Raw genomic sequence first — 27281 nt, 5'->3', positions numbered from 1 at the left:
TCCGTGACGGTGGTCAGTGCCGGCGTGATGGTGGCTCGACTGTTGACTTTCTTGTGTGTGCTGGTGGCAGTCACAGGGATCACAGGTAACATTAGACAAACCTACTACCACATACCTTTAAGTTAACACAGACCTATTTATATTCGATGATTATTTTATTCATATTTGGATATATAAAAAATATTACTATAACTTATGGAATGAATTATTTAAGAAAATATCTGCACTCATTTTGAAGATTTTTCTAATAGCATTAGAAATTATATTATAATATTCAATTAAATAATAATTTTATTTAATTCGGTATTTACAAACAAATTTGAATAAAAAAAAATATTTTTTTTATCGTACTTGAAATGTGGATACAGTACAGTGAGCAAACTAAGACCATCATATTTACATTAGTTTATGCCATTAATTATATTAGAATATTTTTTATTATTATTAAATGTTCGTATTTAACTAACATTATTTATCGAGGAACACGACATGATTTGGGAACACTCGGGCTTCTATTATTATATTATTGATAAATTTTGGTGCGAACAATCCGCGACGGCTCTCGACTTAATATAATTATAACTATGAACACTTGCAGACTATTAAGATAAACAAAAACTTTATTAAATTCAATTAAAAAACAAAAAAAAATGTTTTTTATTTTAGCCCATTGGGTGTGTTATAAAATTGTATTAACTTTTATTATTTAAATAATTTTATCTTCTTTTACCTTTTACTGCACTGAATGTAACGTTTGTGTTGGTAGCATATGTACAAGGCATAGACTGAAAACCAGCCTATCTGAGACTACGACCTTTCACCAAATTATCAAATATCATATTGTTAACTCTTTTTTATGGTTTTGTACATTAATTTTGTCTTTGTTTCTTTTTGGTGAATAAAGTTATTTATTATTATTATAAGCAAATAGAAAAAAAAATTGCGCAATGCGTTATCACTGAGCGTTATCTAAATAGGCAACAGGCAGGGTGTTGAATTAGACTTCCAGCAAAGAGTAGTGCAAATGTGTAGCCAAATTATATAACTATATTGTATAATATATAAATATTCATAAATATATAGAAGACTATATAAATAACATAATATATTTACTAACACGTTAAATTTCATTTGCATCATATATCTGTATAATACTACACATTTCTGAGACGAATAATAATGTTTAGTAGTAAAATTATTCATTCGTATTATAAGTCAACGTTTAATAAAATTATTTTGATCAAGCTGTAACCATTTTAAAAGAACAAATACAATTCAAAACAGTCCATTGCCTACTTTGTTTATTTAACTCGCCATCGATAGCCTGTCTATAACTTCAGGCAACACCGCAGTACATTTTTTTGGGAAATTAAATAATTATATGATAATTATTATGGAAATAGGCAACACCATTAAATACGCGATTATTAGTATGAGTAATGAGCACAACATGCATTAAATAAAAGTAAAAAATATATATTTCAAAACAAGCTTTCATTTGTAATTATTTAAATGAGATCCACTTGATTAATTTTAACTTTTTTACATTATAAAAAATACTGTACAATGCTTAAATTTTTTTTTTATTATAAAATCATTATACAACACCAACACATTTTTTTATTTCTAATAAAGCTTCTAAGAAAAAAAAATCAGCACAAGATTAGTAGTTTTTTTATTATTATTCTATTACAAAACTTAACTGTTATTATTATTTACCTCTTATTTATGTCTGACTTTGCACTACTTAGGTGTGCTGGAAGTAATTTCTCCAAGCGATAAGCATATCTTTTATATAAAATACTGTTCTGGCATTTTTGTGTATGATAATTATATTAATGTGTAACAATCTGTTAAATAATAAATAAAAAGCTAAGGCCTAGATGAACAGTTGCGGTTCATCTATTATTGCTTAATATAATTATCATGATGATTGCTTTGTGTTTCATCATCTATGTGTATAGGAAGGGCATTCTACGTGGGAAAAAAACTACTATTGTATTTATTTGTTCTTTTAAATTAATATCAAAACAAATCAATCTTTATGAAACATAAGCTTAACTTTTTCTGATTATCAAAATACTTTTAAGGTGCTACCGTTTTGTTTCACGAACATTGTTATTTATGTTATTATCTATAGTAATGTTTTAAATGCGAAAGTAAAATTGTCTGTCCCCTAAAACGCGACCGAAAACTATTAAATATAAATTGAGAATAGTTGATACATAAAAGTAATTGTCACATATAATTACATTAATGTATGTTTGATGTTAAAGAAAAACTAGTGACTTTCTTGTCGGACCTACTCGGTAGAATCTATGTATATTCCGAACCAGTGGTAGCTTTTGTAAAATGACATTTCAAATGTGTATGTAACGCTAGTGAATAAAGTAAATGTTAAAGTAATAACGACAGGTGTTAAGGCTGCGTGGAAGATCTCCTGGGTATAACCCACTTGTTACTTATTCTACTAAACTGAGTGCAGCGTTCCGATTGTGTGAGTCATCCAGTGTATGCGTATTAAACACAAGGGGCATTAAATAAAAGTAAAAAAAATAATTAAAAAAAAAGCTTTCATTTGTTATTATTTAAGTGAGATCAACTTAAATCGTTATGACTGAATTGAAGTAAAAGTAAAGTAAGAGCCTGTTACTGTCCCACTGCTGGGCTAAGGCCTCCTCCCCTTTTGAGGAGAACGTTTGGAGCTTATTCCACCACGCTGCTCCAATGCGGGTTGGTAGAATACACATGTGGCATAATATCAATGAAATTAGACACATGCAGATTTCCTCACGATATTTGCCTTCACCGTCAAGCACGATATGAATTATAAACACAAATTAAGCACATGAAAATTCAGCGGTGCTTGCCCGGGTTTGAACCCACGATCTTCGGTTAAGATTCACGCGTTCTAACCACTAGGCCATCTCGGCTTTTTATGATTGAAGTACGATAAAATAATATAAACAAGAATTTCCTTATATTAAATTATTCTTTCCTCATATTAATTAACTTCGATATATGGAAGAGATGAAGCCGTAATCGCATTTGTGTCTTCCTCCTGCGATTATGAAGTAAACTTTTTCATACATAAATTCAGTCCCGTACTTCAACGGAGTAATAGATTTTAATGGGCAAAATGTGAAAGAGACATATTTATAGACACCGCTATTATGTATATATAAACGCAACATGTATTAATGTCTTAAAAATAATGTAGAATCATCCTCGATTTCATTTCCAGCTTAATACTTCAACAAATAAAAATATTCGCAAATCTGCAAAAAACAGAAATTAAATTATTAATTTGTCTGTTTTACTACGAATAAATAATTTTATAACATGCATATATGAATTTACTTAATAAAGTCCAGGGTGCTGGCGAGAGCTCCTTTTTTATCATTTTGCCTGTAATTATAACTGACTAACCAAAAACTCATTTAATTAATTAACATAGTCGTAGATATGTTTTACATGGTTACATTTCAATTATCCGCGCTAAGAGCGTACTATATATAATATATGAAGAAGAAGCTGACGTACATTTGAATAAAATTGGGTACGATAATCATAATCATTTATTTGCATGAAATGTAGTTTTACAAGTGATAATAATATAAATGTTCGTACACATAGCCGTCCTGATTTTGAATCATGACTTCCGGTCAAGATATTCTCAGTAACAGCAAATAGATAGGAAACTACCTGGCCAACAGGGCGTGTTACAATTCTGTGCCTCATATAGCACGTAACGTCGGTTGCCCTGAGCCTATTATCTACCTTTGTGCTGCACTACGCGCGCTGTTGACTAATCCCCTTGAGATCTGTCGCGACCGAAATCATAGAAGATATTATTTAACTGGTGGTAGGTATTTCTTTGCCATTTCAAAGTCAATGCGACTCGCGAACGATGAATTGCTCGGATCGGTGGATAATAAACATCAATTAATTATTCATATTTGTACCTTCTTTGACGCTCCTTCATAAAAACAACTTTTTTTATTACTATTAAAATATGGATGTAACAACGTTTTTTATTATTTGTAATTTGTATTTATATTTCACAAAACAATCATATAATTACAATAAACATTATAATTACAACATACAGTATATTAATTAATAGAAAAAAAATCTGCTAAATGGTGACTGATTAATATCAGAAAGAATAATTTCTAAATCAACCTTGAATTGATAGAAATAGACGTATGCGTCCTCGCAGTTTGGTGGGATATAGAAGCAGCAATTAATACATTTATTCTTCGCTACATTTTTTGTACGCAACGTCTATATATTCTTCGAGGGACAATGTATTCGATTCTATAATAAAATCCCACGGATACACTACCGAAGACTAAATTAAAAGCTTAGATAAAAAAATAAATATTAAAACATATTGTTCTATACAAGAATTAAAAGATAAATAAATAGATTAAAAGATAGATAAAGAAACGTGCAGACGACATGGAGTTTTTATGCAGTATTACTTACATAAGTTTACTTTTTTATGATTAATTTAAGTAATTTGGTTAATATTTTTTTAATAACTAGTGAGCTTAGGATAAAACATCGTAGTTCCAGAGGTTAGCGGCGTATTGACGATGTGAGGAATAGGTAATATTTCTTCAATTTTGATTTGAATTTATTCTTTACAGATGAGCAATACTACTCCATGCCAAGGCTCTTCGAGCTGGACGACTACGATGAGTGTCTGGTCTCACGAGGAGCATTCTGTCTCGGCTCCTTTCACCTCTCCTCGCAAAAGTACAGCCGTCTCCTGAACATGATACAGGTACATTAACACATAAATATGATTTTGAATTGACATATCATTGATGTAAATTACGTTATTTATGGATACCTAGAAAATGACGCTTTGAATGGGCGAAGTTGTTATAGGAACTTTGAGAATGAAATCAAAATGGATATAAGTAGTTAAGTGAAATGGCGTTTCATTACGAGTATATATAAAAATATATGAATTGAGAACTGAGATGAAGTTTGTAGTGCACAATATAGCAGATCTATTACCAAGTCACATATACGACGTAAGTTTAAGATTTTTTTATCAAAACTCCTTCTGACTTTAGAACATAGAATACATTTTTACTCAGCTGTCTTGTGATATTGTCAATGACGCTTAGAGTAGGTGTTTGTTCGTTGTTGCAACAGTCAGTGCTCGTATTCGACAAAAAGCATTAGGTTTGTTATAGATGTGCTTATAATCGATGTCGTGTTAAATGTACTGTGTATAATGGAAACTCGCTCTAATGTAAATCAATTTTTAAAAATAGAAGTCTATAAATGCCACAGAATTGACTTAAGTATATGATGTACGTGACTTGGGTGTTACGGCAGATGTAACAACCTGTGATGGTTGAACTTTATTTCACATATTGACAAAACCCTGGAACAGGCCAATAAATCTCTCGGATTTGTACTAAGGTGCTCCAAAGGAGACCTTTGACTGTACTAAATCTTTTTGACATCGATGTTGTGTAGGCTTGAATACTATTATATAATCTGGGCACCTTATTACAGATTACACGTTAATAGAATTGAGCGAGTTCAAAAGCGTTTTTTGAAGCATATGTCATATAGTTTTAAAATTAACCGAAAATCATATAGAGAGAGACTTAAAAATTTTGACAGAATAAACCTTGAATCCCGGAGGACACTTTTGTTTCTTACATTTTAATTTAATATTTTAAATAATAACAATGATAGTCATTTAAATTACCTCGTAGCAATTTCAGACGAATGGAAAAAATCACTTACACCGCGTTTATCAGATTTATACAATAGCATTTCAAAACTAGAAGCTGATGTAGATGTAATAACAGTTCTTAGTTCAAACGCAACATTTTGAATTATCTAAATAGTTGCCCTCGTTGAACTATCTCGCAAGTTATTAATCACTATTTATACAAGAATTTTGTTTTCTTTTTCTCTATAATTATATTTAGTTTTATATAATTATTATGTCGTAAATTTAAAAATAATAAAAATCTATTTCAATGTATTGTTAATAATTTAAATGATGATAATGTATTTGAATTTTTGGACTTGGAATACCTACTCTGATAATTAATTATTTAATGACTATTTCTAATGTGATGTTTTTTATGAATGATGTGTTTAGTAGAACATTTATCGAATAAATTTCAACTCTCTGTTTAATTGTCTATTGTGTAGTTGTATATATAAATTAAAATAAAAAGAGAAATAAAGTTACACTTAAGTTTAAAGAATTTTATTTCTCATAAAGAATTACAGAAATTCACTTACATGAGAAAGTTACAAACTAATATAAAAATCTAAGCGTACAGTGTTACAAAATTCATAATAAAGAAGGTAGATGCAGAAATTTTTTCTTCTCGATCGACGATCGACGAGCTTGTTAAACATATTGCCCACCGTGTCATCTCAGGAATACAAAAGTATGGATGCGGCATATTTAATGAAATCTGTTTCACAATTTTATTTTATTATTATTATTATTACTTTTAAATAAATAATAATGATAACAACCTTCTTAAACTCAATATGAGTGAGTATCAAACATTTTTTATAGGTACATTTTCGTATTAGCGGAAACGAAAAAAATGTTGACGTAAATCGAAGGTTCTCTACGTATATTTTTTTTCAATTATCTAATAGAAATAATCATTTAAGATGGCAATATAAACACGAGGTTCAATGTCGTTTTTTTAATTTAATAACCGATTAATAACATGTTTTGTTTCATCTATATCTAATTGACCACTGTTCAACGGCGCATAATTTCAATGACAGATTAAACTAATATTGAGTTTAGTAAAATTTTGAGTGTGATGAGTCGTATTAACTATTGGGGATTATGAATACCGTATATGATTCCGATTTATTCCGGATCGGTAGCTTTACGATTAATTAATCTTTCAAAAACGGCGAGTTTTTCTAGAAACCTTATATTTATTCCATGTTAATTATATCGTAATTTTTAAAAAAATATATCACTATCATAATCGTAAATAAATTATTGTCTCTCTAATATGTATATGTGATTCGTAAACTATTTAGTGAAACACAATGTATTTACGGATGATGTCAGCATCAGTTATTTATTATACCACGAATCAACAATACCTAAACAATACTCGGTGGTATTACTTTGTTCATGCCTGTAGTTACCTGTGGTACTTTACCACCCACTCATTATATATTCTACCGCCAAGCAGCTTTTAACTAGTATTGTTGTATTTCGGTTTGTAGAGTGAGTGAGAATACTTACGCCAAGCACAAGGGCATAACATCTTAGTTCCGAAAGTTGGTGGCGCATTGGCGATTTAAGGGATGTTTAATATTTCTAGAAATGCCAATGTGTATGAGCAGCGATGATCACTCACTATGTAATACAACGTCAGTCCGAAAGACCTGCTAGCAGATCTTATTGACGACGATAGTCAACCGAAGTTCAGCGAGCTATTTGGATGAAAGCACCAACGTGTCGTCCGCATACCATATGACGGAGAACGACGTGCACGAAGGTTTTGTAGGTCTCATGCAAACTTGCAAAAACTTCTCCCGGTGTCTGGGAGATATTGTGCTTATCAAAATAAAACGACCTAGATACGTTATACGATACGTTATACAATAATTTAAGTATAACGATAGTTTTCTTTAAAAAAGCTTAATCAATTATTTTACTTTATTCTCCTTTGCTGGTCAAATATAGTCATTTGCACAGATCATTCCGTATACACTATCCGACGGTTGTCGTGATGTATTCCGATAAAAAATATTATTATGTGAGAGGAAATCGTAATCAAATAAATAGTCGGCTTAGTAGTTACTGACGTATGCGTGTGTGACCCTGTAATATTAAAAAAGGATTAATTTTTCAGACCGTTTCTGAAGACAAGCATAAGTTCAACCACTCTATCATTCACCGAGGGTACTGCGTGACCTCGACGTGCGCTCACATATCTGGTGAATTCCTCCCCGAGATTTTTGAAGAATGCGTCCACAACCTCACAAAAACGAAATACAAGTTAGACGCAAAAATCCTCAACTTGGATTACTGCAAGATCAGCACCAGTCCCCATAGAGTGCCATTGGATGTATATGATCTCATATTTGCGTGTGTCGCTGGCCTAATATTAATGGCCAATGTGGTTGGGACAGCATATGAACTATTTCATAACGCGGATAATAAACGTACGTATTTCTTGATATTTTTATATTTTCAACTAAGGCCCTACTCACACAACGTTTCTAAAAACAATCACTAACAAGGATAACTAAGGTTTAAGGTTTAATACATTTATTTCCCAAAAAAAGAATAAAGTCCACTTAAACAGGAAATAACATTAAATATAAAGCACTACTGTAACTTATAAGTCTACATTTGTGTCAGTAAATAATTTTTAATCTTTTTTAATTTATTCATTGAATTTGCATTTATAAAGTCTTTTGGTAATGAATTGTAAAGCTGTGCTCGTTGAAATAATATAGTTTTTGTGCCCTACAGTTCGGAATTTGGGTAATTCGACTTTATGTCGGCTTCGAGTAAGGTGAGAATGGGTTTTAGGTTGGAATGTAATTTGTGTATGCGTGGTGTTTGCTATAGATATTTTTCGTAGGAGTGCGATAGTTCATATTATACAGGACTTTTAGTAGTTTATTTTGAGATATTTGGAGATTTTTGATGTGGATTTCAGCGGCACTATCCCAGATTTCAATAAGGTATTCTAAGATCGGTTTTACCATAGTAGAACCTATATATAGATAATAGGTCGTACTTTAGGTGGAATACAGCGCGCTGATCTCCTAAGGGCACCGGTAAGTGAAGCAATTTTTTGTTTTATTGAGTCTATATGAGGATGCCAAGTTAAGTATTTATATAAAACTAATCCTAAGTATTTTTCAGCGTCGGCTTGTTAAATCACCTCGTCATTAAGTATTAAATCGCTATAGGGTTGTATAAATTTGTTTTTCGCACAGAAAATCATGTTAGGAGTTTTTGAAACATTTATTGTCAATAATTTATATTTAAGCCATTCATTTAATATGTTTAAGTCACGTTGTGCTGCTTTTGTTAGTTTGAATGGATTTGCCAAAATAAAATAAACATGTGTCAGCAGCGTATAGTGACACTTCAGCGGATAGTGAGAGATGACTAATATCATTTTTATATATTATAAAAAGCAAAGGCCCGAGTATGGATCCTTGCGATATTCCACATGTGATTCGTGATGAACCACTTTGAAAGTTACCAATTTTTACTATTCGTTGCCGATTTTCCAGGTAGGAAGCTATTAATTCATAAGCTGGTCCGTTTATTCCATTTTTTTTTATTTTTTGCAATAATAAATTATGTCAATCTGTGTCGAATGCTTTTTTGAGATCAATAAATATACCTAATGCAAGATTTTTATCATCAATGTTCGTTTTAATTTTAGTTACCATATACATATGAAAACCATATTGTTTTTGATAAATCTCTCTCTCTTTTTCTTGCAGCATTAAAAGACAACATCAGTTCTTTATTGTGCGGATCTTCTTTTAACCTTTTCCACAAAGAATTACGTTTGCTTATGTCTTGAATTATGTATTTGTTAATCCAATCGCCTCTATGTGGGTTTTGTACTTTAAACTTGAAAATTGTATTTTGTTCGATATTATTTTTTATAAAATGTTCTAAACGATTCAGTTGACATGCAGAATTTTCAAGTCTTATTATCGAGTTATTGACAGTCTCATAGTGTCTCATAATGGATTGCTTCATATTTTATTTTTGTCTTAGGTTCACGCGCATATTTCTTTAGTTCGAAATATATTTGTTTATGGTCTGTCATTGGAGAATAAATAAATAAATAATGGCTAGATGAAATTTTTCATGTATATTAGTACATACATGATCGATGAGTGTTAAAGATGTTTGTGCTTCCCGGTACAATAAGTATTTTCAATTTTATTTAGTATATCATAGCCGGCCTGTTTTATAATGCTCATATAATTTTTCGTATTATTATGTTCTTTTAATAGATTTATGTTAAAATCACCAAAAACTATACCTCGTTTATCGTTTTCTATTTGAGATGAATATATTTCTAAAAAGTTGTTTGTGTTGGCATTCGGCGGCTTGTAGAATAATTCAATTTTAAGAACATATTTTTGTATATAGATCCACAAGTGATTCTCATCCACATATTTTTCTTCAGTTACTGTATATTGTAAATCCGTATAGTTTGTTAGCTGGCATGCGTTTGCGTCTAAATTTGATTTTATCCATGTTTCTGTTAATAAAACTAAGTGTACTGTTTGTTGAAAAGACTTTGTAATACATTTTAAATCTTCTAATCTACCCGGCGTGAGTAAGCTTCGTATATTGGCGTATAAAAACTTAAGAGACTTGGTAGTAGTGCATAGATTTTCGTAACTATGTGTTATTTCCGTAACAGCCTGTGAATGTCCCACTGCTGGGCTAAAGGCCTCCTCTCCTCTTTTTGAGGAGAAGGTTTGGAGCTTATTCCACCACGCTGCTCCAATGCGGGTTGGTGGAATACACATGTGGCAGAATTTCAGTGAAATTAGACACATGCAGGTTTCCTCACGATGTTTTCCTTCACCGTAAAGCACGAGATGAATTATAATCACAAATTTAGCACATGAAAATTCAGTGGTACTTGCCCGGGTTTGAACCCACGATCATCGGTTAAGATTCACGCGTTCTTACCACTGGGCCATCTCGGCTCACTTGTTATTTGATAAGTGTTATTTGATAAGTGTTATTTGATAAGTGTTATTTTTGCTTATGCCTGGTTGGTAATTGTGTAATTTTTTGCTGGCATGTTTATTATTTTAGGTATACCGTTGTAGCATCTTATCATTAATCTTCCCCCCTGACTTTGCCGTTCATGCAGTTCATTTTTGACATTCTTAAAATATTGATATTGAGCAGGTGTTTGATCAAAAATATACGAGTATTATTTCCTAATTCTTTACGATTTTGTAACATGTAGCGAGCAGTTTTTTATTTACAAAACACACCTGTAGGTTTCTATTTTATTTCGGGTTATATTTTCCTAATCTCAGTATCTTAATTGGCATAGGAAATTCTGGATAAATATTTTTTATGACTTTTATCACTTCTTGTTTGTCATAGTTTCGTCTTGAGTTTGTATTTTTTATCGTTTAATTCAATTATACCCTCAATTATAATGTTTTTCTGGCGATAGCACTGGTCTTTTACTTCTAAGGCAACGGTTTCACAGGAAAGCGATAGCGAATTTAGGGATGATGATTCCTTACTCTAAGTGTTTTAACACCTTTTTCTAAACTTTTAATTCTTTCTTGATATTTGTCACTTTGCTGTTTTATATCTTTTATGTCTTTATTTATGGTTTTGTGTTCCGAAATTAGATTTTCGGTAGTGGACTTTAATTCCTTTATCTCTGATTTAATTTCGGTTATTTCATTAAAGATTTTAGTGTTATTTTCATTCAAATATTTTCAAAATATTTTTGGCCTTCCTTTTCTTTCCGATTTCTTAATGTTATATTAGATATGTTATCTGAGAAATCGTCCGAAGCAATTGACAGAGATGGTATTTTAGTGTGGCTACCACTTGGCGTGCGTTAAAGGCTCAATCTTAGAATAAAGATAACACACGACGACAGTAGTGCAGGTGCGAGCGAGATCACATCAGAGGTCTATCTCTTTCGTACGGAACGCTAATGAATTACTTTGTCACCACACAAGTTTGCTGCAATTGAGTCTTTTATCCTTGCAATAAAGTATAAATTTTTTCAGCACAAAATTGTATTTTAATAAAGAAATGGTGATCCACCTGAATCACCATTTCTTTATTAAAATACAATTCACCTGAACACGACTGCTTCGAGAGCGCACTGTAGACTAATAAGTTCATTTCCCATTAATAATAATAATAATAATAATTTCCTTCGGATTGATTTCGGCAACAGCGGCCAAGCACAAGAGATATTAGCCAACTGCGCAGGATAAATAATAGTGAAAATAATAGTGAAAATTATCTATAAATCTGAAACAAAGTTTCAAGCATCTCAATATACAGAAAATATTTATTTCCATGTTTACCCTTCACACACGTACTGCACCGGTACGGTAATGTAATGTTAACTGCGACACGCGAAATTACGGAAATTCAATACAATCGTTGCATTGCAATTCGTGACTTGAATTAATTTAATGGAATTATCTTACATTTGTGATAACTATAACTGATTTTGATAATATGTAAAAAACATATAATTTTAATCAGCGGAATTCTTTTTCGTTCCTTTTACATTTGATTTTTACGATGTGTTTCATAAAGAGTTTGTAAAATAATAATTACGTTTTTTTATAAAAAATATATAACAATAAAGCAAACAATAAAATGAATGTGGCTGATGTTTAATTATTTATTTGTCGTTTCTATTTGTTACGTCCAGCTTGCAACATCTGCATAGTAATTATTATCATTACTTGTTGTTCTATTTTATAGTAAATTTATTGTTATTAATCCGAGGACACGCAACTGTAGTTGAAGATTGATCTCCGCCTTAATAATAACAATGCGATGGTTTAGCGTAACGAATCAGTATCGCAATTCGAAGTTTGATTAACAACAACTTGACCAGAAAACGAAGGCATTGTACTGTTGACACTGTTATATAATATCTATTGAAAGATACGGTCGGGACTTATTAATCAAATTATATACAAATTTCATTATTTAATATATAAGCATTACTTACTTATTCGGTTACGAAAAAAACCTGACCTGAGAACAACCGCCTAGAAAACCTCAGCTGGTATTTTTTTGTTGTCACAAATTTTCAGTATAACAAAGAAATATTCAGTAGTACTGGAGGACGCAGGAGGGTTTTAAGGTATCCTTAATAAATTAGACTAGTAATAGTGATGTACCATCAAATTTAAATTGTAATTTAGCAATATAAATTTAATTGTACATAGTTTACGATGTATTTCTCAGAATGAAATTTTTGCCGATATTGTTCAATATAGGCTAGGTTTGCATTCAATTTCTTCTTCAATTCAATCCTAAGAGCTTACTTGAATAAAGTATATATTTAATTTTTAATATACTTATAGGTACCTATTCAAAAATTAAAATCACTACAACGAATTTATTTCCTATGACGTGACGAATTGTTCGAAGACCCACTAGGCTTACAGCGAAGCAGTTACCACAGTTACTGGTGGTAGGGCTTTGTGCAAGCTCGTCTGGGTAGGTACCACCCACTCATCAGATATTCTACCGCAAAACAGCAATACTTGATATTGTTGTGTTCCGGTTTGAAGGGTGAGTGAGCCAGTGTAATTACAGGCACAAGGGACATAAAATCTTAGTTCCCAAGGTTGGTGGCGCATTGGATATGTAAGCGATGGTTGACATTTCTTACAATGCCAATGTCTAAGAGCGTTGGTGACCACTTACCATCAGGTGGCCCATATGCTCGTCCGCCTTCCTATTCTATAAAAAAAAAAAAAAACATCTTGTTGGGCCTTGGGCTTCTTAGAGTCTGTTTGTTTGCTTGGCACTTAACGGGGTTACTTTAATATTTATTAAATTTCTGCTTACTCAAAGTATTATGTAGATAATAAAAAATAAGTCGTCCCTTGAAAATAATGTTATTGTTATGATAATAAACTTGACTATAACATAATGTCGTCGAGGAAGTGAGTAAGACATACAGATTGCACTGATACCTGACTCGGATGCCGTCTGACGCACTTCGTGTCGAGTTATCATTATTGTTGTATGACTTTAATTTATTTTATACGTTTAATATATTTAATAAGACAACACAGCATATAATCAGAACCGGTGAGGTCCAAGAGTTAAGAATAAGTGTGTGTTACGGAACACAGTTCCTTCCAGTTCTTTTGGCACTGAACCAGTTCAATTCATATTCCTTTGTTCAACACGAGTTCCGGTGACACTTATATATAAGAGCAGAGAGTGAGGAATTGAACTTACAAATTAATTTATATTATATCATCAGTATATGATTTTTTTTAAATAGCAAATCGTTTCCTCGTCGCCTGGTCCCTGATAAGTAGCTGGAGGCGGCTGACAGCTTGCTATGACAAGAAGGACTCCCGGTTTGACGCCCTCATGCCAGTGCACGGAATGAGGTGAGACAATGTTATCTTGATTTTAGTCGGTAAACGGAAACATACAACAACACTTATTCGTTATAATAGCAAAAGTAAATAGTAAGCAACCTGTAAATGTCATCTGGGCAAAGGCCACTCCAGCTGACGAGGCAGTTTGCAGCTAATTTCACTAAGCTGTTCCAATGCAGGTTGTTGGGTGTACATGTAACAGTTTCATCCGACATATGCGTGCCTCACCGCCGAGAATAAGATGAATTATAAACATAAATTAAGCAGATGAAAGCTCAGTGTTGTCAGGGTTTGAACTCGCAGTCGAAAAGTTAAGAGGTTAAGAGAGAGAAGGTGGTTTTATAAAAGGGCAATCGCTCTGATAATAAATTAAAACTAACAAAGAATGTTAAAGGAAAATTATATTGAAGTGGGTAATAATTTTCCTTATATTTTAGAATAAAGAATTACTGAGAAAATAAAATGCTACCTTGTGAATGTGATCGCCTTTGGTACTTGTCCAGTTATGGCAACGTGTTTTTATAAAGAGATCTGAATGCGTTAAAGATGTAATAATGATGAACATATTTTGTTTTGTGTGTTTCAGAGCGATCACTCTAATTTTAGTGATTCTAGCGCACTCGGTTATAGCTCACCATATGACGTATATACACAACCCTCAGTTCCTGGAAAAGGTAAGACGTAATAACATCGCTTATTAGATATTCAAATACTTCACACACGTATGTATCGCCGTATTCGAGGAACAACCCAACCCGCATTGAAGCAGCATGGTGAAATAAGCTCCAAATCTTCTCCTCAAAAGGGAGAGGAGGCCTTAGCCCAGCAGTGGGACATTAACAGGCTGTTACTGTATTACTGTAGGATGTGGTTTTCAGTGATCCTTAGATCATACTGACAGGACACGTATAGAAGTCTGTCCACGCAAAAGTATGTCATGATTAATTTATTCAATCAGTCATAGAGACAATGGTTGTAGAAAATATATACTAGTTAGTTATGTAAAAGTCGCAAAAACTCTTCAGCTACCTGTGGTACTGGAGGTCGAGACGGGCTGCTATCCCGCCTGATTAAAAGGCGCGTGTGTGTTCGTACATACTCGCACACATATAAGTGAAAATTAATTAAAATGCTATATAAAAAAAAAATTGAAACCGATCTTTTTTATGTTTGATACATACTCGTATAATAAATCAAAAAGTAGTTGAAAGTATTTGAAATTCGAAACAAATATTTGAGCCGCGTGTTTGCGTTAACATTTTCCACCGAAATTCCCACTACTCCTACGTTGTCGCCATGATAGGATGGGGACAATAATTTGCGAACGCGCGGGGCGATCCACAATTGGGCCCTTGATATTCTTACCACATGTACTTGGTAGTAGGGTTTTGTGCGAGCCCTTGGAAGGTACCGCATTCTCATCAGATATGTTACCACCAATACTTAGTATTGTGTACTTATCTGGTTTGAAGGGTGAGTGAGTCAATGTAACTACAGGCATAAGGGACGTTTTAGTTCCCATGGTTAGTGGCGCATCAGCAATGTAAGGGATAGTTAATATTTCTTACAGTACCGATGTCTAAGGGCGGTGGTGACCATTTACAATTAGGTGGCCAATTTGCCTGTCCGCCTAACATTTTTTAAAAAATAAAAAAAATGATTACGTAAGTCTCAATAAGAACGCAAAAGTCGATGGTAACAACAGTCTTTTTTATTAAATCTATTTATTGTTTTATAAATAATCAAGAATGTAAATCACGCAGAGCAATGCGCATCCTCTATCAACGCTACTCAACAACGGGACCACTATCGTCCAGACCTTCATAATCCTGTCGTCTTTCTTGCTGGCTTATAATGTCATGTTCTCGCTGGATACTGATCCCAAGAAGAAACTGAACCTCCGCATGTGGTGGCAGATGATACTCCACAGGATCGTGAGGTAGGACGCATTTAGTAACATTTTTATCGAGATAAGAAACCGCAAGGAAAAATTGTCCTATAGGTAATTGAATTTTTAAAACGCGAATTATAATAATGACTTTATTTTTTCGTAGACAAGTCGAAATCTCGTTCAATGCTCGACAGTGCACTTTCTTTTTCATAATAAGCAAAGGCGTTCCTCGCGTGTCTCCAGTGTTTGCAATGACGGGCCCATTATGGCCCACGGGCAAAACGCTAGTTTCACCACTGTTTGTGTTCGACCCAATAGACGGCTTGTCCATTTGTTGGCATTTAAGATTTGGTTGTTTGACTCATATTCCTGAACTGCTAAAATATTTAAGGAAACATTATTATTCAAGACAATTTAAGTATAGATATTATCTTTTTTAGGATAATGCCATTGAACATGTTCGTCGTTGGCCTGTGTGCGACATGGTGGCGCTTCTCGAGCGACGGTCCGTTGTGGACCTCATTGATAGAGGCGGAGAGCGCACGCTGCCGGCGCAAGTGGTGGACGCATGTACTCTTCATCAACAACCTCGTCAGCCCTGACGATAGGTGCCTAGTACAGACTTGGTGAGTTACAAACACGTTTAAATATATGTATGTGTGAGTTTAAAAGTATAAATCTCTTGTACTACTGACTATTACAAAACTTTTTCAATCTAACTATATAAATAGTTGGAGATACCGTATAGGATGCACGAGGAGCCCGCAAAAAGCCTTGTCATCGACAATACAGCGTGACTCTTAATATACAGTCACTCTTTTTATACATATCTTCAATATCGGAAGCAACATTTAACAATAAAATATATGGCAACAGGATTAACCTTTTAGGACTGCTATGCTATTATGAATTCGGAAGACAGTCGTGAGGCCTATTATCCTTGTGAATTTATTTACTCGTATTTAAATTACAAAATAAAAAGTTCACACGATAATGTATTTAATCATTTATGGACCCTCTTATAAATATGTTGTTTAGCGGTGTGGTTAATTAAACAATACTGTCTTCTTCTTTCGAATGTCAAATCAATGATGACAGAAAGAGCGAAATTAGTATTTATCTAAACGGTCTCTAAGCAACGTTTATGAGTCAGGTAATTTATATTCATAAGTTTGTAGTAGTTCGGAAATTGAAGCCAAATGTTTAATTAATTAGCAATTTATATAACTTACCTATTTTTTAAATTATATACAACATATATATGCTGCCTGATTTGCAAATAATACTAATTGCAAGCTTTTTATCGTTTATATAATTTTGTATAGAGTCTTATTTGTTTCTTTGATTTACACATGTGCATTCATTTATACTACTAATATGTGAAAGTAACTTCGTCTGTCTGTCTGTTATGCTTTCACGGCTTAGCCATTGGATTTAATGATATTCGGTATAAAGCGTGTTTGAACCCCAGGATTGAACGAGTACTTTTTTATATCTAACATCTGCCCCGTTCCCACTAACACGTGGTGAAGTCGCGGACGAACACTGATAAAAAATATATCCGAGTCTCAGATATAGCTTCCAGGTTCAATACAAAAATATTGTTTATTTATTCAATGCCAATTTTCAAATTACAGCGTGACATTTAACATGACATTTAAAAGTGGAATTGTGGTTAAATCGAAAGTCGGTACCTATCATATAATATTTATGTTTTATCGTAAGTTCTTCCACAAAAATGTACATGGCTTAAACAATTTATTTATTAATAATAGAAACATCATTATAAGTATGGAATGTTAAAAAATGTACTTAGATGCAGCGCTTAAGGCGCTACATGTAAGCGGAACCCCACAGCGGCACAGCGTCCTTTCGAGGGGATCGCTTGCGCATCCTAACGTGACCACCAACATAAAACAATTATTTTATCTTTCGCTAAACTACCATGCTTGGCCGTATACTCCGAAACGAGAATTTATCTATTCACACGGACGAGACGAACTCGAATTAAAAAAAAATTGTAAGAAAAGTTAGTAAAAATCTTGCCATATATGAAATACAAATATATACATACATTTATATTACTTATAATTTCAATTTTAAATAGTTTCTTAGAAAAATAATTTAAGCGCAGGTTCCCCTTTAAATAGAATATTTTCGATTGTAATAAAACTTTACAACTGAGTCTACGCATATTTTTTTAATATAATTTTTAATAATTAATTTAATATATGTATAAAGATAATTTAATAGATAAAAATATATTTTAAATAACCTAAATAAACTAAACGAGGATGTTGCTTTTTTATTCGCCAAATATAATTAAGGCTATTATAACGTTTAATTTTTTTGTAACTTTATATTGTATATAATATATTTAATATGAAAATAAAATATTTATAATTGTGGGTTACACGTCATGATGAAACTAAAGAAAAAGTAATTAAATATTATTTTCCTCATACAATCCATTTGCCAATACTTTCACGTTTTAATTCCAAAAGTTGGTGACGCATTGGCGATGTGAGGATTGGTTAATATTTCTTACATCGCCAATGTCTACGGGCGGTGGTATTATATAACATAAAAAATATATACATTTTTTTTGCCCCATGTCCGACTTTTTACGGATCGTTAATATTAACTATTTATATTACAAAGCTAGTGACTTTGTATTTTTGAACGCACCAGGAAGTACCAGTTCATTTGGAAAAAACTATTAACGTCACGGTAGCATGGTAGTAGGTATGTATATAACTTTGCACTACAGTCAAAGTGCGAAGTTATATAATAGCTATTTTATGCTACGACGCTTCGTAATAAAGTTATGATAACATGTCGAACTTGCAAAATTTAAGTCTTTTTATGTTGAACTATTTAATGTTTATGTTTTTGTCTCATAAGAACTGATCTCTGTTTAAAATTTGTTGATATTTTGTTATGATATAGTTTCTAGCAGTTTTTTAATACTTATACCAAATTGTTACGATTACCTATAAGTATGGCAACTTTTACTTTTAGACCTTTTAATATGTTAACTTTTAATTTCTAATTATTACTGTATGTCATGTTGGTAATCCTAAATAAAGAAAATAAAAAACAAATTACCAGGATACATATACTAGGATAAGTCTTAACATATTGCATTAAATGTCTGCCACCGTGCCACCATCCGTCCTAAGTTAATGTTCCATTCAGACTTTACACAACTCAACGTGAACTTGAACGTGGACTTGTATTTATTTATGTATTTGTTTTCAGGTTCCTAGCAGCTGACATGCAGCTCTACATAGTAACCTCTCTGCTACTGATATTCCTGGCACGGAAACCGCAAATCGCGATCAAAGTTCTGACAAGTCTGTTTGGGCTTGCAATAATCGGAAATTACTTCGTAGCGTACTACTTGGATCTGAAGTCTATTCTCTTCATTGCGCACCCCGAGTTAGTCTTAAATTATTATTTGGTATTGTATAATGGACATATAAGAGTGACAATCTTCATTACATTGCTGCTATGTTATGGCATCGAATTACATACAAGTAGAAAATATAAGTAACTTCTGAGTTCTTTGCCAGTTTTTCTCGTTGGAATTCCCGTGCTTTCTTTTACCTCCGCTAAATAGTACTTCGTAAAATAGAAAAGTACTTTTTTGCATCAAGCTAAGCGTGTTTCTAGTTACGGTGTGTTATGTATAAATTATTAAATGTACGTGTGTAGATTCATCCGAGCACAATACATCGGCGTACCGTCGTTTAACTGGCAGTACGCGGCGGCGTGGGGGAGCCTGCCCGCCTCGCTTCTCGGCCTGCTACTCGCCTTCGTGCACCGCTCCCTTGCCGCGACCGGCTACCAGCTCCAACAGAACAAAGTACGTATCTTAGTGAGCTGTTTCAATAAATAATTCATTTTTTATGTTAAACACTAATTCATGAGATTTCAAAATGTTCTCGACGTACGAGAGCTACACTGTAAACTTCCTAATTTCGGGGAGTTTTTGACAATTTCTTAAAAGAAAAAGGCCAAATTATTAAAAGTACCTGATCCGTGATCAGTATCCAGGACCTAAGATTTGCTTCCTTATAAAATAAGCAACAAGAGTGAGTTATATGACGCAATATATGATGTCGACTAATATAATAATTGACGTTCTAGTATTACCGCGTGCTGTACCGCTTGTCTATACCGATTATTATTCTGTGGATAATGTGCGGATACTTCGTAAGAGACTCGTCTTCGAAGACCATAGTCGCACTCTACACAGCGATCGACCGTCCCGTCTACTCCATCGCCATGGCCACGGCTATGCTCGGATTTTTCTTAAGAGTTGATCGTGAGTAACTCCTAATAGTCGTTTTTTGATATTACGCTGAAACCTTAAACTAACCTTACCATAACACGAACGGGCTTTGTATTTGAAATTTCAAAGACGCCTTTTTGTGAGTCACTGAACAAATCAAATTTAAAAACTAAGTTTTGCCTCTGAATTGAAATGGAGGGGAGTCATTTTTAACTGAAAACACCAATCGAAGTTAGCTTTAGGGTTCTTACAGGTAAGAGCAATAATCCAAATTGAATTATTTTAATCAGATGTAAGTAGCTTTTTGTTTCCATAATTATTTCACAAACAATATGAAATTTTGTAACAATTTTTTTTTATATGCTCCGGGATGGCAAATGACTCTACTCTACCTCATGGTAAGTGGTAGTAGAGTCTAACCGCGACGACGGCCAGTACAATCGGGAAGAATGGTCTGTACTGGCCGTCCCCGCCTTGCCGGCCCGCAAGATGCCTCTTCACGCCTCGTTTGAAGGAACCCGGGTTGTAAGAGGAGGGGAACACGTGAGCTGGTAAAGAATTCCATTTTTTGGAAGTGCGACAAAGAAATGAATTGCCAAATTTCTTTGTGCGCGATGGAATTGATGTCACAGTTAGGCGGTGATATCGAGAGCTAGCACGTGTGGACATATGAAGGAAGGGGGAAGCAGGAATTAGAGAGAATAATTCCTCTGAGCACTCGCCGTGATACAGCCGATAGAAAGCGCTCAGCGCTGCTATCTCTCGACGCAATTGTAAAGGCTCGAGAGTGTTTGTGACCTTTACATCGCCAATAATGCGGACTGCACGTCGCTGCAACCGGTCCAAGGCCTTCAGTAGGTACTTAGCGGAGCCTACCCAAAGGTGCGAGCAATATTCAACGCAAGACTGTACCTGTGTTTTGTATAACAGCCACCTTGTTCAGAACTCCGAGTTTTCGTGAAGCTGTTTTTATAATAGCCTCGATGTAATCCCTTGGACTAAGGTCGCAGCGAACGTCCATCCCCAGCATGGCGATTTTGCTTTGTATCATCAGCGGTGTACCACAGAGGGAGGGATGAGGGTAAAATGGTGACTTTTTCATTGTGAGAGCGCACACCTGTGTTTTCTTGGCATTAAACTCAACAAGATTATCAGAACCCCATTTGGCGATGAGCTCTAATGTCCTATCGAGTTCAATGACAAGATTCTCCCGCCTCTCCTCAGTTTCCGCCCACCCAGCCACTGCGCGTCCGTGGTATCCACCATGCACTGTACTATCGTCTGCATAGCAATGTATGTTCCCAAGAGATAGCATATCATTGATATGCAAAAAAAAGAGTGTGGGAGATAGCACAGATCCCTGGGGAACCCCAGCATTCACTACATAAAATTGTGAAGCGCCAACGATTCTCTACGCTTGTCGATAGCTTCACTCCAGAGGTGTGTTACGTACGCTAGAAGATCACCTGTGGACCGATTTGGTCGAAACCCGTACTGACGATCATTGATTAGACAGTGATCTTCTAGGTAATGGATCAGTTGGTTGTTTAGAATCCGTTCCATCACCTTGCAAAGTACTGAGGTGATAGCTATTGGCCGATAATTTGCCGGGTCAGACCGATCCCCTTTTTTGGGAACCGCTTGCACATTAGCTCTTCTCCAAGTCTCCGGCACACAACCCGAAGAGAGAGAAAATTGGAACAGGCGCGTTAACACAGGAGACAGCTCCGCCGCGCACTTCTTCAGCACTATGGCTGGTATTCCATCGGGACCGCTAGCTTTCCGTATATCAAGTGATTGCAGCTCCGCACGCACATCATGTTGCCTTTGATGTCAGGTATCATGTGGCCACATGAAGGTAGTGTTGGTGACAGCGCACTATAATCATCGATCACGGAGTTATCGGCAAAGAGTTTAGCCAAGAGATCGGCTTTCTCTTGCGGACTGTGAGCGAGTGATGCAACCGGATTTATAAGCGGTGGCAGCGAAGGTTGGCAGAAATTGTTTTGCACAGACTTGGTCAGACGCCAGAAGCTACGTGAGCCCCTAGGATGCGAAACAAGGTCGTGACCAATCTGTACAATGCGCTGTGCATCCGCTCTCATGTATGCCTTCCTACAGGACTTGGAATTTTTATTGTAGTCTGCTTTCAGTGAGTCAATGTTAGATGCCCCGCAATATTGTGTAATAAATGGATCAGAAAATAATAATTTTACTAAGGTCAGATTCAGCTCCTCATGAGGTGATCCACAATATGTTATTTAAAATTAACGTAGGAACTCGTAAATCTGTACACGTAATCTGACAATCGGCGTAAATATGTACATATCGAACATGAGGATAAGAGGAAAATTACAAAAAATAAGGCCAGATTGATTCTCGTTTATCTCATTGTAGCCGACTTCAAAAATATTAAACTGTGATTCATTTATTAAGCCGAGATGGCCCAGTGGTTAGAACCCGGGCAAGCACCACTGTATTTTCATGTGCTTAATTTTTTTTTTTATAGAATAGGAAGGCGGACGAGCATGTGGGCCACCTGATGGTAAGTGGTCACCAAACGCCCTTAGACATTGGCATTGTAAGAAACGTTAACCATCGCTTACATCACCAATGCGCCACCAACCTTGGGAATTAAGATGTTATGTCCCTTGTGCCTGTAATTACACTGGCTCACTCACCCTTCAAACCGGAACACAACAATACCAAGTACTGCTGTTTTGCGGTTGAATATCTGATGAATGGGTGGTACCTACCCAGACGAGCTTGCACAAAGCTCTACCACCAGTTTGTGATTATAAATTATCTCGTGCTTAACGGTGAAGGAAAACATCGTGAGGAAACCTGCATGTGTCTAATTTCATTGAAATTCTGCCACATGTGTATTCTACCAACCCGCATTGGAGCAGCGTGGTGGAATAAGCTCCACAATCTTCTCCTCAAAAGGGAGAGGAGGCCTTAGCCCAGCGGTGGGACATTAACAGGCTGTTACTGTTACATTTATTAAAGTTTACATATGTACATAGTAAATAATTATGCCTATATATGCGATAAAAATAAAAAATACTTTTGTCATGTATGCTACACGTTGTCATGGCTACAGAAAATAGCATAGTACTTAACGCCTGCATGACGGAAACTAGTTATACGTATATTGTATTACTAACCTTCCATTCTGTAACTTTTGGTTTTTTATCAACTATACTTAACAAGCTATTTCGACCTACTCAGCACCCAATACATTTGACATTATACACTGAACAATTAAGCTTTTAGTATTTCTCAGAAAGAATAAATTATCTTTGAATAAAAAAATGTTGTTGTGACGTTTATAATTATAGTAATAATATAATTTCATTTTGTCATAAGAACACTTTAATATCAATACGCATAAAGCCAGCAATGTATTCAATCAATATAAAGTTTAAAATTTTCCTCTTAATAAAAGTTCCACACAAATCCAAGGATTTTACAAGAGCTCATTAATATTTTGCGGTTTGCTTGCGTGTGTCTGGTGCAAAGACGTCAGCGACATGATTCTTAACTTATTTTTAAATACTTTTACGTACAAAACATAAAAAACATAAAAAGAAATATTTCTTGATTAGTTTTAATTAAATGATTCATAATAAATAACTCGTCCCATAATATAATATAGAGTTCAAATTGTTCAATCATAACTTACAGTACATATATTTAAAGATCATTCAATATAAGTGTTAATAAATAAGGCACATTTTACTACAGTATTTTTATTATAATTATATGGACGATGAAACACCTTTGTGTAGGACCGTTGATTTTCATACGAGATTAAAGGAAAGTCTCCAATGCAGAGGCCTCCTCAACTTATGAGAATAAAGGTTGAAGAATGGTCCACCACGCTGCTCTGCTACAATTTTTGGTTGACATTCACGTGTTCTAATCACTGGGCCATTTTGACTCTAAACATTAGAACTTTATATAAAACATCATTTTTTAAGTTTACTTCATTTAGTTAGAAGAGCAAATTTAGACACCTAATTGTGAGACAACACCTTCGCTTCTAAACAATGAAATGACACTAAGCGAATAAATGACTTTCCACCATAATTGATCTGATATATTTCGGCACTTTTGCAATAACACTGGTCTAGACACCGGGTCGGTTTAAGCCGGTGCACAGCATCATACTATGCCTTTATTTTCTAGGTATTTACTGGTACGTGCTGTCTTGGCGAGTATGGCAGATCCTTAGCCGAATGTCGCTGTCCGTGCTCCTCGTGCACTGGTGCTACAACCTGACATTGCTCGCTATCAAGACTAATCTCGCTCGAGTTTCAGTGTTTGAAATTGTAAGTATCAATATTTTATGAATAAAAGTAATTGACATGAAGTAAATATTCGAAAAGTATAACTCAATCACAAATCAAATCAAAAATGACTAATAATATATAATTGGTTACATACAAAGGAATAAAACTTCCATTGATGTCGTCACAAGTCCTTGGGGGCATATTTACGAGTCCCACTTACCTAATTCGTCATAATCAGCTGAGATGTTAAGGTTATATGTGGCAAATTTAGTTAATCCGCCTTGATGCTGCCATAGTTGGACAATAGTTTATCTAAAACTTAAATATTTAAAAAAATGATAGAACTATACAATAAGATTAAGTAATCACATAAAGTTTGAAAATCGTGCCGACAGATAAAGCTAATAGGCAACATATCAATTAAAAAATAAGATGTTAACTAAAACAACGTTAAATAGAAGGTATTTCTACGAGTATATACGTATATATACGGTTGTATTTGTATTTATAAATAGTATTCTTATTCGTTTCATTAATGCTTATGTGTAGCAATTTGTAATTATTCTTATAATACGAATTATATTTTGTTTTATATGGAACTATAGTTGACACTTCGCTTATTCTACCGACGGTGATTATTCTTAAATTAAAATATTTAAACAGTACATAGACAAGAAAATATCTAATATACGTGTTAATGTCATAAAATATACCATGTAAATATTTTTAAATCACGTAGATATCAGGTACTATTGTGTTTATGCTTGCTTGATTTGTGCTTAAAATTATTCATAAGAAAGTAAGGATTGTAAGTAATAATTATATCGTGAAGAACTATACGTATCGAATGTTATTTCAAATGGATATACACCAAACCGCAGTGTAGCAGCATCGTGCATTGAGTTCCAAAGCTTCTGTTAATGTTTAAAATTATTCGTGTATTCTGTTTCAGGGCGGTCATATTTTCACTTCAATCATTATGACCTACGTCACGTCTCTGCCACTCTACCTCATGGTGGAAATACCAACTCAGAAAGTATTACAGATGCTCTATACTTCATAGCATTTGTGTGGAGTTAGAAGTAGTTATAACTCAACACACTTATGTATATAAACGTATTACATAATAATAAATAAAATATTAGGTATAATATACACACCATGAACGACGACTATAATAATATTTTAATAATAAACAATATTATGTATTGTAGGTATTAGTGGGTTTTACTATCACTCTCTAATGATTAACTGGGTGAGTGAGCCAGTCTACAGGCAGGCACAAGAGGAGATACTTAGTTACTATGGATCGCAGAGCAATGATGTTATAAGGAGTAGTTTATATTAATTTTTTATAGTAAAGGTAGGCGGACGAGCATATGTGCCACCTGATGGTTAGTGGTCACCAACGCCCACTGTAATTTGCATTATAAGAAATGTTAACCATCGCTTAAATCGCCAACGCGCCACCAACCTTGGAAATTAAGATGTTATGGCCCTTATGCCTGTAATTACACTGGCTCACTCACCCTTCAACCCGGATTACAACAATACAAAGTACTGCTGTAATGCAGTACAATATCTGATGAGTAGGTGGTACCTTCCCAGACGTGCTTGCACAAAGCCCTACCACCAGTAAACAGAGCCCTATCACCAGTAAAGTAAGTATTTCTGTTGTCAATGTATATGGGGATGGCGACCATTTACCATTAGGTGACCCAATTGCCCCTCATCCTTCCAACCATCAATTATAATCTAATCAGTTTTTTTTAAATTGATGTATATAGTTTGTTTGTATATTAATAGCTATATTTTAAAATTATTCGATTACAACATGATTTGATCTTTTCAAAAATACAGATGTTTTTAGTGATTTTGTTATTGTATAATTATATATTTCTACGTCAAACTAAGTATTTACGTACATTGCTTAAGAATAAATAAACAAATCAGTACATCGAAGCACAACAGACAGAAAAAGAGGTGAAGAGCATCTGATAAGACCATGATATACAATGCAACAGTCGACGGTACAATTTTTTGTTTTTTATGAAAACATGATAGTATTCAATATTTTTTGCTAAAAGTGTTTACGCATATTTTTTCTGTTTGTTGACTCGTTTATGTTTCAATCATGTAATTAACATAATATAATTATATCTAAAAAATAATTCGCTACCACAGAGTTCAAATTAAATATTATATACAACTATTTCTTCTGCCCAAAGATTGCGTGTAGACCGAACATATTTTTTGTTACTGTTTTTTCTTTGCATACAAAGATGTCAAAATTATAATTACAGAAATAGTTTATATTATAATTTTAAAAGAGCATTTACGAATTGGAATTGTGTGGCAATATAGACTTGCGTCATGATGTAAATAATATGTATTTGGTTTAAAAGTCTAACAAATAGTTTTTTTTTAACAATGTCTATTGTCTATTGCATAAACTTTATGGGGATTGAAAAATCTATTAATGGTGATATTATGTAGTATTGCATTTGTTCAAGACAATATTGAGTGGTTAGGTTAACGTAATAATTGATATAGTTATGTTTTTTGTATTTTTGTATGTAATTTTGAAGACAAAAATTATATTTACAGTGTGATAAAACATTTACGTGTCTAGTGAAAT

General features: G+C 33.9%; 1 protein-coding gene across 1 annotated transcript; it reads left to right on the top strand.

Moving 5' to 3' along the window:
• LOC126775372 (O-acyltransferase like protein-like) lies at window positions 1-27281 on the top strand. The gene is made up of 12 exons (XM_050497249.1): window positions 1-85; window positions 4656-4792; window positions 7887-8199; window positions 14058-14169; window positions 14747-14834; window positions 15924-16099; window positions 16492-16677; window positions 19313-19492; window positions 19769-19919; window positions 20204-20381; window positions 24540-24682; window positions 25596-27281. The coding sequence occupies exons 1-12, from the start codon at window positions 28-30 to the stop codon at window positions 25704-25706; spliced, it is 1833 nt and encodes a 610-aa protein (XP_050353206.1). The 5' UTR covers window positions 1-27; the 3' UTR covers window positions 25707-27281.

Source organism: Nymphalis io, chromosome 18 (assembly GCF_905147045.1).
Source record: "Nymphalis io chromosome 18, ilAglIoxx1.1, whole genome shotgun sequence".
Lineage (NCBI taxonomy): Eukaryota > Metazoa > Arthropoda > Insecta > Lepidoptera > Nymphalidae > Nymphalis > Nymphalis io.
Note: the sequence above shows the minus strand (reverse complement) of the source record. Positions and strands in the feature narration are given on the sequence as shown.

Excerpts from the sequence above, each read along its gene's own strand:
- LOC126775372 (XM_050497249.1), top strand. The coding sequence starts at position 28 with ATGGTGGCTCGACTGTTGACTTTCTTGTGTGTGCTGGTGGCAGTCACA. Across the intron at positions 8,200-14,057 it reads TCATAACGCGGATAATAAAC|CAAATCGTTTCCTCGTCGCC; the intron begins GTACGTATTTCT and ends TTTTTTAAATAG. Across the intron at positions 14,835-15,923 it reads ACCCTCAGTTCCTGGAAAAG|AGCAATGCGCATCCTCTATC; the intron begins GTAAGACGTAAT and ends TAAATCACGCAG.